General features: G+C 38.5%; 2 protein-coding genes across 3 annotated transcripts in view; both read right to left on the bottom strand.

Moving 5' to 3' along the window:
• Positions 1 to 4121, bottom strand: part of LOC133252473 (RNA exonuclease 1 homolog) — a 45971-nt gene extending 41850 nt beyond the window's left edge. For both annotated transcript variants that reach the window (XM_061425109.1, XM_061425110.1), the window contains exon 1: positions 4033 to 4121. The gene's annotated coding sequence lies outside the window, so the exon portion shown is untranslated. The remainder of the gene's footprint in view (positions 1 to 4032) is intronic.
• An 11574-nt stretch (positions 4122 to 15695) lies between these two features.
• MOB3B (MOB kinase activator 3B) overlaps positions 15696 to 16830 on the bottom strand; it is a 235985-nt gene continuing 234850 nt past the window's right edge. Inside the window, exon 4 of the mRNA XM_061425125.1 lies at positions 15696 to 15808. Coding sequence (XP_061281109.1) covers positions 15797 to 15808 — 12 coding nt within the window. The 3' untranslated portion in view covers positions 15696 to 15796. The remainder of the gene's footprint in view (positions 15809 to 16830) is intronic.

The following is a 16830-nucleotide window of genomic DNA, read 5'->3' as shown; positions in this document are numbered from 1 at the left end:
GAGGGCAAATTTTGAAGTCAGAGGCGGAGTTACAACCTTTCCTCAGGCTAGAGGCGATTGGGAAGAACTTCTGATTTGTAACTACACCGTGCCACAAGCCGGTTTCCACCCCACCCACCACCTTTTACCAGAGCTCAGGAAACTCCTTAAGTCCACACTGGGGATGGGTGGCAAAGAGCGAGGATAAAACCACACAGTACTGTGCACTTGCACCTTGCAACCAGCAAACCAGGATCCCGCGTATGAGGAGCAGGAAACTACACGCCTGCCCACCCGCTCCTCGCCCCGCCTCCCAGCCACGTGACCTTTGCCCCGCCCCTTAGCCGCAGCAGTGGGCGGGGCCACCCTCGAAGGGCTGGGCGCTCAAGGTGAGCGCTAGGTTAGCCGGGCAGAGTTTCTCTCCGGATGGCCAGCCCAGTCTACCATCTTCCCAAATGTCCCTGGATGTAACTCCCTCCCGGCTTCAGGAACTGTGTGGACACTCAAAAGGCTCTCAGGAAGGCACCCTCAAACAGGATCTCCATGGCACCCTCACTACTCGGTATATCTCGAGCTCCAACATACTTTAGGTGGGAGGGACAAGTAAGAGGGATTGAGGACTAGTTCTTAATTCTCCTGATCCTAGAGTGCGATGCTGGAAAATCTTACTCATGCAGATTCTAACTTCTTGGTTCCTCGTCCCAAGGCAAAGTCCTTGTTTCCCAGAACAGCCGCTCTATAGGAATTGCCCTTAAGTAGCTACATGGTGGTAAACAGCCCTCTTGGAGGGCTGGGGAAGAGGCAGGTTAAGAGCATCAGAGGGAAACGCAGGGGTGTTTCAGAATAGGGGGAGAAACAAGTTTAAAAGAAACTGGTATTACTATGTCCTTTAAGAGGAAACAAACAGATCAGAGGTCCAGACAACCTGTTTAGAATTCCAGGTTTAATAGTGGCTTGGAGGGTCAGCAGGGGGCAAATGAGAAGACACGTGCCCTCCCAACACACACACACACACATCAATCAGTCTGGGCTCTGTGATCCACTCCTGACTTCTAGACTAGGGGAGAGGGGAGAGGAAAGAGACATCAGTAAGGACTATCAGACATTCTTCAGGCCCACTGCCCCAGTACCTTGGCTGCATTTTAAAATGATACCTACAAAGGTATCCACAAGTTATGTCAATGATGAGAAACCAATTTTGGGGGTGGGGGGCGGCGGGGGGCATTTTAGCCATGAAAAGTGAAATTCACTCAGTCGTGTTAGACTCTTTGCAACCCCATGAACTGTAACACACCAGACTCCTGTATCCATGGAATTTCCCAGGTAAGAATACTGGAGTGGGTTGCCATTCCCTTCTCCCAGAGATCTTCCCCGACCCAGGGATGGAATCCAGGTCTCCTGCATCGCAGGCAGATTCTTTACCACAGTAAATTTACCATACTATTTTAGCCATAGTAATGCTATATTGATTCACTTTCTCAAGCTGCAGTACTTTAGAACTGAAGACAAAAGTAACCCTTACACCTATTTCCAATCAAGAAACCTCCCGGGTTCTTCCAAGGATTAGTGAAAGGAGAAGGCAGGAACGGTTGGTTCCCCAAACCCACTTGACCTTCTTCCCACGAGCCCTTTCTCACCCATTAATTCACCGTGGCTCCTCTGTAGCCCGAGCACCTCCAAGCTGCTGCAACTACCTTCCTTACTCAATTCCCACCGCATTTCCTGGTGCCTGAACTGGCAGTACAAATTCTGGCACCGACCCCCGGGGCTGTCAAGAGGGCACGGAAAACGGCAAAAGTAACCCACGGAGCGTAGCATGGACTTCTGCTCGAGGTTCACCTCACCTGGCTCCGAAAACGCGCCTGCACTGTTGCGGTGACAGTACCGGGAAAAGGCGAACCCCCCAGCCCACTGCTACTTCTGCCTTATATAGTCTGCGGCTACTCGGAGGCGGCGTCTTGTAGCTTTTCCAGCCAATGGGCAGGCTGGAGCTGATGTCAGGGGAGAAAATGGGGAGAGAAGGAGGATTCTGAGAATGGATGGTAGGGTAGTGGCAGGTGAGTGTAGTGTGTGTGTGCATCTATCTTCTACAGGGAAGGAGGTTCATAGAGACCTAACCTACATTTAGGGAAAACAATCTCCCAAGAGCTGAAAGGACATTTGGGTTAAGGAATCCCCTGCCTTGTGGATGCCTGCCTTGCCTCTAAACACCCTTTGACTTGTTACAAGTTTGACTGTTAACCTTCATGGATCAGGGAGAGAACTTCAGTGTCAAAGCGCATCTAAACTTTGCCTCTTAGACAAGGTATGCAATTTACCCAAGTTCTCATTTTTTGGTCTGTCTAATAAACTTGTCTTGCACAGGGTGGTAGAATTCTGTGTGATATAATGTGTCAAAGTGCGTAGCATAAAGTAGGTGAGAATTTAGGAGGACAATGACACTGCCCCAGTTCTTTCCCTCCCCATCATCCACACATATCCACAAAGGATCTGATTACATGTTTCTAAAATCCTTCCAGTTGAAACACTCCTAAAAGGGAAACAGTATCCCGATTCCATTGGTCTTCTCTGTAAACTGAAATACTCCTAGGATAGATAGTTTCATAAGTCATTGATTACATAAATTAGTCTTTGAAATGCTTTCCCCTCCCCCAATACCACATACCAAGCATGGGTGCTTGATGGGGAGAGAGAAGGTAGGGGCCTCTAGCCCTAAAATATTCAGGACCCATAAATCCCCCTCTAGGAAATTAGATGCTGGAATCCCTCCTTCCTTTCTCTTCTTCTGGAAAACAATGATATCGCAAATGGTTATGGATACTTTAAAAGTGGAAAAAATATTTTCCCCTAAATCTTACTGTCCCATGAGAGCACCCTGATGACTTTGAAACAATTGAAGAATGCCAGGAGTCTCTAATACTAGTTTTGTCTCTTGATACGGCACACCTGTTTTGCCAGTAAACAGCAATGGGTGTGTTCTTTTTGCTTTGATGGTGGGGAGGGGCATAGAAGTGGTTGCCCCGAAATTCCCTAAAATGCCCACAGGTAAGGTAAAAAAATGACATACTTGTATTTTAAAAAGAGCCAGCCTAGAATGAATATTTTGCATAAGTCACTTAACAGGATCATTTTTTACTTGATGAACTTTTTCACACCTTATTTCCTTATATTTTTTCCCTTAAATACTTTTTATAGCTGAGAGAATTTTATTGAATATGCCCTCCTTTGAAGACACTGGAAAATTTGGTCTCGGCAGAGTTTCCAAATTATAAATGAGCATCACGAAGGTATTTTTTATGACAAAAATATTACAGTTGTCTAATCATCTGTGGGTTCCTCGCTGGGCTCCTCACTCTGAATCATGTCTGACTCCTCATTCTCCTCTGAGGCTGTGGAAGTCATGTCTGTCATCCTAGATTTTGACCTTGTGTCTGACTTCTTTAATTCTGAAGAAGTGGTGCCCCAAAATGTGCTGCTCTCAGCACTCTTAGAAAACGATGTGTCTGATACGCCTTCTGATGGATGAAAGTAAGATAGGGTGGCCAGCTCTGGGTTGACGGAGTATTCACCAGTCTGACATGCTTGTTTATATCTGAAAACAGAAACATACATCAAGAACTGTTTTTGTGTGTGTTTGCAGCTTGACTTAGAAAAGCATCTTAAAATAATATATGAATTCTGTCCAATATATTGTCTATTTATTATTACACTAGATAAATGAAAAATGTTAGACTCTACACAGATGTGCTATTTAGAACAGAGTTCATAACACCTTTTGTCTCAAGGCTATGGAAAAAGAATGCATTAGCTTCTCTATCACCTTCCCAATTGACAAGGGTTGTTTCTCTAGATGATTATTTAAAATATTGAGGACAAGTTCAAGTGTGATACTCCTTGAGAGACAGCTCCATGGTCCTCTCCAAAGAGAGGCAAAGGAGCCAAACTGAATACCTTGTAAACTTGGGAGTCGTGTTTGCCCAGCCCTCTACTGAGGAAAGGAGAGTGGGAGTGTCCTGTCCTGTGTTTTAAAGGCTGTGAGGTCTGCAGACTTACTTCATCATCTTCATTTTGTACAGCATGGCACTGCAGATTGCCAACAGGACGACAAAAAGGAAGAGGGTCATCAGTGAGATGCCCAGCATTAATTTTAACTTGGCTTCCTGTATTCTTGCCGTGTTGTCTTCCCATGTAGTATTCACATCAGAGTCTGAGAGGAAAGAAAGAAAATGCAGTGGGAAAGAGTAACTGTGTTCAGCAAGTTTTTCTGGCAGAATAAGGATCACAATGCAACTGGAGAGACGCCTTTGCCACCCAGAGTCTTCACTGCACTCTCCCCTCTACCTTCATGCAATGCCAAGGAGAAGGCTATCGGCCACTTCCTATGGACAAAGACTCTCAACTTTTTTTTTTTAACCTTTTCCCTTCACAGCAATCTTGGAGGAGCGGACCCTCACTCCATTTTCCAGGATCACAGAAGTTTATGGATTTGCCCTTGGCACATAGCTAGTAAGTGGCAAAATCTGGTATCAAATCCGGGTGACCAGATGTTAAAACATGTATCAGTCTTCCTCCTTGTATAATTAAAAACCAATCCAAGACTTGGAAGAGATTACTATTAAAAACGTGATGAAATTACACACATGGGATTAGTCCTTCAGGAGAGAAATATTCATTTCTCCTGTTGGCAGGAGTTGATTTTTATTTTAAGTTAAAAGGATGATGTACTACAGTGCTTCCTCCACAAGGCTTAAGAACTGAATTTGTCTTTTTATTACTGTGATCAAATCTAGTGTGTTTGATGTTAAAGAAATGGAAACTTAGCTAACTTTCTAAACATATGATTAAAATCATGTCTGGATCCAGAAACATCAAAAGTCTTTTTACTGAAGAATAAATATATATATTTACTGCCAAATCTTATATCTTCCTGAATATATGTCTGACTTAATAGGCATGTAATGGTGACTTTAAATGATCATGTTGCTATTTGTCCCTTCTCCCCCAACATCTTTTCACTCAAAAGTTCCAATGATTTTTCATGATTTTTTTTCAGGTAATGATGTTTTGGTAATAAGCAATGACAAATTCCCATGTGTATACTCTCTTATATTAAAAAAATTAAAATTGTCCATGCGCAATCCTAGGCCAAGGGGAGAGAAATGTATACAGTTGTGAATGACTGATATCTTGACTTTGAGGCAGATTATTTTGGAAATAAATTATATTAAAATGGGCTGTGCTCCTGAATTAAAAGGGCTTTTGTAAAGAGGTGTGCTTATAGTACATTTGTTTATCAAGGTGATGGTCAAAACTAAAGAAGGGTTTGAAATTCCTAACCATTGGAAATTATAGAAAAGCTAATTACAAGTTGGGACAGGTTTTTCCCAGCGCCCCCCCCACCCCAAGCCACAGTTTCTTCATCTGTAAAATGGAGATAATACCAGCTTTCATGGAATTGCTGTGAGGATTGACACAATGACATATGTAAAGTGTGGTAGGTGCTCAACACGCAATAGAAAATCCATCATGCTCACTTTCATTACTCAAAAAGACAAAACATTTCCAGAACATTGTCATTACTGGTTGTCACTTTTCTAAATAAAGAAGACTGACACCATTTTCTTGACTCACTGAAAGGCAAGTGGCATTAAGTGTCAAATAACCCAGCACAGAATTATGGTGGTAGGCCCTACATGTATTACCAGATGCTATTTCTTTTTCAGTGTATTTACATAGGACAGAGGTTTGGGGAAAATTAATATGATGCCTTGTTATGAAATTTTCCATCAAAGTCAGGAGTTCTTTTATTCATATAAATAAAATCAAGCCATTAATGAAAACTACATCCGGCAGCAGGAATTCTCTCGTTTGTTGGTGGTGGGAATGCAAAATGGTACAGCCGCTTTGGAAGGCAGTTTGGTGGTCTCTTACAAATCTGAACATAGTCTTACCCCATGATTCAGCAGTCACAATCCTTGGTATTTACCTGAATGAGTTGAAAACTTGTGACCACACAAAAACCTACGCATGAATGTTTATAGCAGCTTTATTCATTATTGCCAAAACTTGGAAACAGTCCAGATGTCCTGCAATAGGTGAATGGATAAACATACCAGTACATCCATATACTGGAATATTATTCAGTGATGAGAAGTAGTAAACTGTCAAGTCACAAAAAGACACGGAAGAAACCTAAATGCAGAGTACTAAGCCAAAGAAGCCACTCTGAAAAGAATACATGTATGTTTCCAACTATTTGACCTTTTGGAAAAGGCAAAGCTATAGAGACAACAGAAAGATCAGGGTTGGGGAAGGGAAAGATGGCTAAGTAGATCACAGAAAATTTTTAGGGCACTGAAGCTACTCTGTATGGTTGTAACGGTGGACACAAGATATTCGTGAAAACCTGTAGCATTGTGCAACTCAAAGAATGAACTCTAATGTAAACTGTGAAGCTTAGTTAATAACAATGTATCAATATTGGCTCATCAATTATTAAAAAAAAATGCACCACACCACTGGAAGATGTTAATAATAAGGAAAACTAAGTGGGTGGAATATATGAGAACTCTTTACTTTCCACTCGATTTTTCTGTAGCCTAGAACTGCTCTAAACAAGTCTTTCAACTAAAAAAAACTGCATCCTATGTATTGTTCATTTGCCTACAACTCTATTTAGTTTACTGTTTCTATTTACTTCCAGGAATAGAAGTTACACAACAGGAAGATGGAAATATCTGCAATGTGGTCATGGAGAACACTGTTTAGAAACCATGCCTCTCCTAAAACTGTAAATGTCCTCTCTAGTGTAACATCAGTCACCATACTACTCTCTTACAAATACCACACCTTACTGAGGAAAACAGTATCACCATCTAGACACTAAAATGTGTGTGAGTATTTATGTATCCATTTCATTGAAGTATTTTGCTCTTACTTGGAATTGGGTGAAAAAATTGATCTCGTTGGTTGTCCTCACTGGTGGTTGCATTTATAGCTGTTAAAACAATAAATTGGTGTTATGGTAAACAAAATTCACTTACTAAAATTATTGTGTGTGTAGATGTGTGTGTATACTATATACAGTTCATTCTCATTTTTCATGGTAGTCATTAAGTCATGTAAGCACTGAATTAAATGAATACTGAACCATCATCATTCCTAAGGGAAGTACAGCATTAGGTTCTTATGAGCCTCTGGTCATATAACCTTGTTTTTGACCCAGTAACCTTGTTTTATGTATGTTTCTGTTTAGAGACACTTTATTTAGTATATATGGCTGATTGATTATACTTCCCTGGTGGCTCAGGAGGTAAAGAATCCACCTGCAATGAGGGAGACCCAGATTCCATTCCTGGGTTGGGAAGATCTTCTGGAGAAGGGAATGGAAACCCACTCTAGTATTCTTGCCTGGGAAATCCCATGGACAGAGGAGCCTGGTGGGCTACAGTCTGATTCATTAACACTGAGCTCACAATCAATAGCATTATAACTCACACCTGTATGAAGCTTATATAATACACACATTTTTCTTCCTGAGGTACATAACAGCCTTCTCCTATTTAGGAACCAAATAGCATTGTAATACTACACTTGGAGGGCATTTAAAATAGCAAAATTGCCAGCAGAAAGCACAAAAATGCAAAACACCTTACACTAAACAGACCACAAAAAAAGATATTTTGTTTACAGCAAGACAGCTGGGGAAAAAAGGCCTTTGTTATACTTTAGCTGGGAACAAGAGCTTCAGGCAATTAAATTTATTTTTGCTACTCTGTGTGTGTCCATCAATGACTGTGAAAGTTCTGAAAGTATTGATTTGGAGAGTTCCAAAGAAATTTTAAATGTAGGTAAATTCACAAATACAGAATCTGCAAATGAGGATCCATCAAATATGGCATATAATTCACATAATGCATGCATATGTGTGATACATGAATTATATTTATGCATGTATGCATTCATTGATAATATACATGTTATGTGTATACATGCATACATATAAATGCTATGCATGTGATTTATAAATGAATGCATGTACATTTATGGTTTACATATTACTTTTGTGCATGCATATATTTTGATATCTACTTTGCATTCACTCATGCATCCCCGTGTCCTTATACACATACTGCTCCAAATACAAAGAGGGATACTATTGAGCAAGAGCCTTATTTAAAATTTTTAATCATAAATAAATTAAATGGCTAGATTGTAACATCTGTAGGAGAAAGAAACTTTTGGTGAGAGGATCAGAAGACGTGTGACACTTGATCAACTTTCTGGGTCTGTGTTGTATTTGCTATTCACGTGATGATGGCAGCAAAATGTTGACATATTAATTCTTAGTATTAGAAAAATTTACACTGATCTTGGCTTTCTTACAGAAGACTTTAGAAAACCAAAACATTTTCCCAGCTACCTAAGTACTATGAGTTTACCTTTAGCTAACATTGTCCAAAATGCAGGCTCATTTGGACTCTGGGTTCCTTCTGTTTAAAAAACAAAATAGAACAGGATAACAAAATAAGGTAATTTGACTTTAGTAAAATTGTGATAGAATGTTCATTTTTTAATGTTAGTCTAGTCATGTAACAGTTACACCTTGAGTTCCTGCCATGTGCCAGACCCTGTGGGTGGCATTAAAGTTACAGAAATGAACGAGATACAGGTCTTATGTTTAAGGAACACACTCTTACTTTGAGAGGCAGACAGACAAGAATCACTGTTCATCACATTGCAGGAGAATGAGGGCTTTCGTAGCAACGCACAGGTGGTATGCACAGAAGGATCTAATTCACTTTCAAAAGCCGGAAACACTTCGCGAGGGAGGTCATGCTCTCACAAAGGCTCAGAGGACTAGGAATTGTTTGCCAGATAAACTATGTGAGAGAGAGGTCCTTCCACGGTGAGCAAACGCAGGTGTTCTGAGCAGGTTCAGGTAGTCTGGTGTGGAGAATATGGGTGGGGAATGCGACCAGAAACAAGACTGGCAAGTTCTTCAATGGTCAGATCATTTCAGACTTGAATGCCTGGCTAAGAATTTAGAATATGACCCCAAACCTAGCAGTAAGTTACTGATGGTATTTAAGAAGGGGGATACCAGGATGATAAGATTTCTATTTTTAAATATTACTCTAATATGGTTATTCAAGAAAGTGAATAACCATATTAAAGGAGTCATGAGAAATATACTTGGATTGTATGAACTGGAGAATATAGGGTTTCATGTAATGACAGTTCACTGTCTTCAATTAGACCACTGCTCTTTCAAGACCTTAGAGAAAAGCCATCCTGAGTTGTTATGATTTCACAAGTATGTTATAAGAAACAGTACTGTCAGAAAAGTAAAATGATAATTTTGATTTTGTAAACTCTAGCTCTGAACTCTCCACTAATATTCTTAGGAAATGCTAAAAATCAACTCTAAGCAGAGTTAAGTTTATTTACCAAGTATGTGATTGTTAAAATTATTACTATAACTTTTAAAATTATATTAAAATGTATTAAATATATTTATATAAATGTATATTTATACACATGTGATATTTTATATAAATATATATTTAATATAAACATAACTGTAATACATTTTACTACAATCAGGTTGTATTTTGAAAAGAGTTCATTTCCTATCCTTTGTCAGGTAAATCTGAAAATTGATTCCTAGATTTTTACCATTTAAAAGATTTTAGAGTGATTTTAAATTGTAGCAGTATGAATTCTTTAAGTACGTTATCACTTTACGAAATATTCAGAGTAATGAAAGTTAAATTTTTAAGTCATATAATGACATGCTCCAGGTCTGACTACAATGTTGTAAGTTTAATACTGTGAGTAGTTTCTCCAAAAGGTTCTTTACTTTCTTCATGGCTGACTATTTCAGGAGGTGCCGTTGTGGTTGTTTCATTGAAGAGTTTATCTAGGAAAAGGCATAATGGATTATCGGCATATAAAAATATTGACTCAACATTTGTAATTAGGTATTTTTTAAGCTAAAAAATAGAACAAAGGAAAGGAGAGAGAAAACCAACAATAACAACAACAACAAAACCAGAGAGAACGCTGTTGACATTTTCCTGAGATACCTTAAAGGAGGGGAAAGAAGCAGCCACTGAAGAATGATGTTTGTACAATAAGAGGTTGCCTGAGGTGGGATTGATGTGCCTATAATTTGTGAGAGAGGAGAAACTGGGAGTGTGGGGCTACACGCTTCCTCTGGCACTAAGGAAGCTCTGTTGGGTGAGGTACACGGGCTTCACGTGGTTTCCGGCACAGGCTCTGAAGTCATACTATCCACCTAGGACAACTTGGTTGCTGGTTCAGTGTGATGACATGAAAGAGGCAGGTAGCAGCTGTGTCCTGGTAAGCTGGAAACATATGCATGCTAACCACTCACATCAGTTTGGGCAATTAAAATTTGGGGTTACAGCTCAAGGATTTCCAGGCCTGATTTAGGCTATATCTCAGTCTATAATGCGTCCATCTGGAGGTATGTAAGAGTCAATTTGGGAGAAGTTGTGACTGGAAAGCTTCCCTGGTAGCTTAGCTGGTAAATAATCTGCCTGTAATGCAGGAGACTCTGGTTCGATTCCTGGGTCAGGAAGATGCCCTGGAGAAGGCAAAGGATACCCACTCCAGTATTCTGACATGGAGAATTCCATGGACTGTATGGTCCATGGGGTCACAAAGAGTCAGACATGACTGAGTGACTTTCACTTTTACTTTTCACTTTGTGACTGGAGGACCATTTATTTTTCTCCCTATGAAGTTGGCAATTTCAGTTAACTTTGCTTCAGACAGGAAAGGATGCAGTGTCGTATGAATTACAGGCAATCCCACTCTAGGGAGATTTCTACTGAGCCTACAGACAACATTATTATAGGTAACTTGTTGGAAAGAAAGGATGGGAAAAAATAATCCATTACCAGAGCTGACATGGACTCAGGCAGGGCTGGAATGACTGGGATGTAATCCTTAAATACTGCTTTGCAACCCCCATTTGATTTGAGAGAAACACGTCTGGATTGCCTCACTACTGCCTGTCCTCATCATTTTAGGGACTAGAAGAATAATTAGTCAAAATTATTCTGGAGATTTCCATCTCCTTGGGGAGCTTGCTTCTCCAGAATGTCCCCACCACTCAACAAGTCTCTGTTAGAGCCCCAGTGAAAATGGCAAAAATTTCTTATCCCAATCCAACTTTGACAATCCTCTGGGGTCCTGAATTGTGGGAAGAGAAGTTATGGTTTTGAAATCTCTTCCATGGGTCCTGTGGTCATCGATAATCCATCTCCTAAAGGGAATTTTAGGTACCTGGCCTGTTGAAGAAACAGTTCAAGATGTTGTCTGCTGTATGCAAACAAAATTCCCATAAGAGATCTGTCTAAATTAACGTGTGCCCTCGAAATGTCCCTATGTCATATTTATGTTTCAAGTTTTGGAATTGCTCAAAATGTTCCATTATTGTCAAGAAGTTTTATTAATTATTAGGCATTGCTATGTCTGGTTTTTCCTATTAAATATTGTCATAGTCAGAAACATTCTCTCTTGCCCTATTTACTTTCATCCTCTTTTCCTTGTCTTCTTGGGTTTCATAGATATGAGCTATTGATGCTTTAAGGTGAGGGATGTGGTATATATACTTTAGAGACTTGCAATGGCCTCCAAAGTGACATGTTGGCAACACTTCCTCATTTCCTCTATCAGTAGTTATACTCGGTATAAAGATGCAAAAAAGAGATAATATTTGAAGCTGAAAGCACAAAGTAGAAAGAAGTAAAAATGTGGGTTTAAGAAAAAAACAATCTTCTGGAGTCCTAAATTTATTTATTTTCTTTTCCTTTCCACTCAAACCAAAAATATGAGGCTAAGAAAGGTAAAAAAACATTCTTGCCTTCTGAATTTACCAGTGCAATGGCTATGGTGGAGTCTCCTTATTTTACGAATTAAGACTCCCTGATGCTATTAGCTCCACTAAGACCTTTTTCCTACCCAATAGTCCGCAGTGCTATTTTGAAATCTTGCTTTAAGTGTTTTTCCTATTTGCAGTGCTGCCTTTCAGTACTTACAGTTCCTCAGAGAAAAATTCAGATCAGTTGTTGCTCTCACGGATATTTCAGACTGTGTGCCATTTGGATTTTGTGTTGTGAAGACATCTGAAAACATAAGATCAAAACTTTTCAGCAGCTAGGTAAGTCAGTAAGTAAGTAGGTCTTGTTCCTAGGTAAGCCTTGTTCCTTTTACATTTTTTCCTCATCTGAATTTTTTCCTAAAACATATACATTAATTCTAAAAAAAAGATAATAAAGTATTTGAGACATTCTTCAGCTACAAAATAACAAGTGGGGCAAGGGTCAAAAACAAAATTCATGGGGGAAAAAACCAAACTAGTATCCTTATGCTAAATGATTCTTTCTGAAAAGAAACTATTAAAGAATTACAAAAAATATATACAAGTGCATAATGGGTGCTGAAGGAGGTTTGTAGATGTGTAATATCGTTACTGTTTGTATTATCATTGTTACATTTTAGCCAAGAAGCATTCACTTGCCCTTGAACCTTCTGCTAGACTGTAATAGTTCTGCTTTAAAAGCACATATTTCAATAACAATCACAATCTCCCAAATGGATTCACATTTACATATGCACATAATGAATCCTGCTCTTAAAGAGTTGCCAGTGAGGCTGGTTGTAATTTAAAACTAATGGATGTATCTATTCAATCAGAGTCAAAGTAAAATGGATCAAGATGCCATACTGAACCTACATACACAGATTTCCTCTTTCCAGAATCTCATGAAATGACAGAAAATTTTACACACATGAATGTGTATACGTGTAGTATATACATATACATTCATTTCCCCAACACACAGACACACACACACAGTCATTAATTTTGAAAAATTTCTGAGGTAGATCTATGGAGAAATAGAAGAAAATCATAGGTCAATATTTAATGCTATGAGTTATTAGAGTATAAAAACTAAAACATTGTGGATCTTTGCAGGGAAAGACAGATCAAAGAAACAATGAAAAGGTATTAATAACAATTGACCCAATTTCAAACAGAATTTAGATTATATGAAATGTGAGTTTCATATCAGTAGGGAATTAGTGTTAGACAACTGGCAATCCTCCTAGAAAAACGTAAAGTTTTATGACTATTTTATACCATATACAAAAGTAATTGAATTTAAGACCTAAGAGTTTTAATAAAAATATGAAGTTATTAAAAAAATTGGAAAATAATTTAATATCTTGGATTGGATAAGGCCTACCAAAACAAGATACAATATGAAGAAGTTGTATAGAATAAATTGTATAGAATAAATCAATAAAGAAATTGATTAATCAAGAATTGATCTTATAAAATTTAAAATTTTCTCTGTGATTAGAATACTTAAACAGGTTTAAAGGTGAGTGACAGCCTGGGAGAAAATACTTGTTACTTTTACCATAGAGAAAAGATTGAATATACTAAATATAAAAAAGAGCCCTTACAAATAAATAAAAATACAATCTAATAGAAAAAATGGGCCAAGGATATGAACAGGTAAATCATAAAAGTAGAAATAAAAATGCCCAGTAAATATAAAGAAACATTCTCAGCTTCACAAGTAATCAGAGTGCAAATTGAAACAGTAATGAAAATTCTCACTTATTCACAAAACGTGATTAACATTATTCAGTATGTGTGACATTGTGGAGCATTCTTGATAGATGTGTTTTAGAGTACAATTTGGTGTTACCTATCAATATTTTAAAAGATTTATCCTTGATTCAGAAATTTCAGTACTTGGTATCTATCCAAAGAGAGATACACTCAAGTGTACGTGAGAACAATATACAAGAGAAAAAAACTGCATATAATCTAATTCTTTAATAAGACAGTGGATTAATTATGGAAAATCATTTCATGGAATACTATATATCCATTAAAAATAATGAGGTATACATGAAAAAAATCTCCAGAGTTCTTAAATGAGAAAAAGCATGTCATAATACAATTCTTTAGTATAGTCCCATTTATGTTATGAGTGTGTGTGTGTGTGTGTGTAAGAAAGATTTTTTAATCAAAGTAATCATCAGGCTCTTGGTTTACTTAATCTCTGAGAATTAAAAATAGAGAAACATCCTGAAAAGGGAACAACTGCATCATTTTGCAGTCGATACATAGTACACATAGCCTGGGTTGGATAGATTAGACACTGTTCCTGACACTGCTTCTTTGTAGCTATGAAACCTGGCCATCAGGGATTTTTTTCACCTACAAAAGAGGATAGTGATTCCTCAAAGAAAGAATAGAAATACAATTTATGTACTAATTATAGTTTTCAAAGTACATGAATATATGTATATGTGTATATCTTCATTGTATTTCTATTTTTTCTTTGGCTAATATTATTAAAACTTCCAGTATAGTTAGATTTAATCTTAATTATTTTTAATTTTTAACACGAGTTTTTTATGAACTTTTCACATTTTAAAATGGTGGACCTTATAAGGACATGGAAAGCTTGTATGAAGAAAGGTGAATAAATTGAAGTTTAGCAGATCTTCCAAACATCTCAAAGTCATCTTGTTATGGGTTGAATTTTGTTTGCCCCAAAAAGCTATGTTGAAGTCTTCACCTTCAGCACTGCAGAATGTGACCTAATTTGAAAATTGAGTCATTGACAATTTAACTAGTTAAGATGAAATCGCATGGGAGTAGGTGAGCTCCTAAACAAAAACAGTGTCCTTATTGAGAAGAGGGAAATTTGGACATGGAGACACAGGAAGAACTTGTGAAGACCGAGGCAGAGACTGGAGTTCTGCTGCTCCAAGCCAAGGAGTTCCTGGGGCTACCAGAAGCTGGGAGGTGCAAGGGAAGATAGTCTTCTAGAGTCTGGGCCACGTCCGCGGCTTGTTAGGAACTGGGCGGCACAGCAGGACATGAGTGGCAGGTGAGTGAGCAAGCAAGACTTCATCTGTATTTGCAGCCGCTCCCCATGGCTCACATTACTGCCTGAGCTCTGCCTCTTATCAGATCAGAGGAGGCATAATAAACGTAATGGGCTTGAATCATTCAGAAACCATCCCTCCACCACACCATCCATGGAAATATTGTCTTCCACGAAACTGGTCCCTAGTGCCAAAAACATTTGGGACCACTGCCCTAGAGGCTTTGAAGAGAGTACGGTGTGACCAAAACTTTGATTTTGGATCTCTGGCTTCTGTGAGAATTGTGAGAGAATAAATTTCTTTTGCTTTGAGTCCCCTAGTTTGTGGTACTTTATTTCAAGAAGCTCTAGGAAACTGACACACATCTCCAAATAAATTTTGCTTATCCCACCACAGAATTCATTCAGTTGTTACTAATGTGAATACATAACCATGCTGCTAGGATAAATCCTATATTAATTATAGACAGTTACCAAACCTTATTAAACTTCATAATATCTCATGGAAAAAGTTGAAGAAAAGAAGAATTCCATTTCATACACCAAGACGTCTATAAGGTAAATTAAAATTTAAATAGGAAATAAAATGATTATAGAAATTTTAGAACTTATAAACCAAATCAGTCTAATCATCTTTTGCATGTGTATTGCCATTAACTTGGAAAACTTACACTGTTTTACATCTTTATAATGATCGCCAGTTTTCTCAGGAGTATGCTCCTTATTTTCTTCTTCCATTGTATGGGGCTGTTCAGGCACGGGCTGTTCAGGCATGGGATGTTCAGGCACGGGATGTTCAGGCACGGGATGTTCAGCCACAGGATGTTCAGGCACAGGCTGCTCAGGCACAGGCTGCTCAGGTATGGGCGTCATCTCATGCTCTGGAAAAAAGCATGACCAGAGGTCAGAAATGTGTTGATTTCTTTCCCAATTTTTTTAAACTGCACTTTCTTCACAAAGGATAGGAGACAGAGATTTAAAATCTAAGTTATATCATATTTCCAACAATGCACTTTATATCACCCTAGAGAAAATTGCCATGGACTGTTGCAGAGGGTAGGAAGAAAAGTGGGCCCTCCTATAGTATCGGTGGGAATGTAAATTGATACAGCCACCATGGAGAACAGAATGGAAGTTCTTCAAAAAACTAAAAACAGAGTTGCCATATGATCCAGCAATCCCACTCCTGGGTATATACCAAGATGCAACTTTTCATTCAAAAAGCTCCATGGACCCTATGCTCATAGCAGCACTACTTACAATAGCCAAGACATGGAAACAGCCTAGATGTGCTTTGAGAGATGAATAAAGAAGATGTGGTATGCATACACATACAATGAAATACCAATTAGCCATAAAAAAGGATGAAATAATGCCATTTGCAGCAACATGGATGAACCTAGAGATTATAATATTAAGTGAAGTAAGGCAGAAAGAACAAGACAAATACCGTATGATATCACTTGTCTGTGGAATCTAAAATACGACACAAATGAACACATCCATGAAACAGACACAGAGAACAGATTTGTGGTTGCCAAGGGGGAGGGGGTGGAGAGGGAAGGACTGGGAGTTTCAGATTAGCAGATGCGAACTATTATATACAGGATGGAAAAACAACAAGCTCCCACTGTATAGCACAGGGAACAATATTCAACATCCCACGATAAACCATAATGGAAAAGAATATGAAAAAGAATACATACGCATAACCCAGTCACTTTGCTGTTGAGCAGAAATTAACACAACATTGTAAATCAATTATACTTCAATTAAATTTTTAAAAAATTGCCATGGACCAGTTTTCTAGGATAATGGGTCAAGTTTCTTATCTGCTATTTGAGTGAAAGTTTGAAATGATTACTCACCTTCATAAGGGGGATCTATACCACTAATCTCTGGG

Source organism: Bos javanicus, chromosome 8 (assembly GCF_032452875.1).
Source record: "Bos javanicus breed banteng chromosome 8, ARS-OSU_banteng_1.0, whole genome shotgun sequence".
NCBI lineage: Eukaryota > Metazoa > Chordata > Mammalia > Artiodactyla > Bovidae > Bos > Bos javanicus.
The sequence above is the reverse complement of the archived record's forward strand: the minus strand, read 5'-3'. Positions and strand labels throughout refer to the sequence as shown.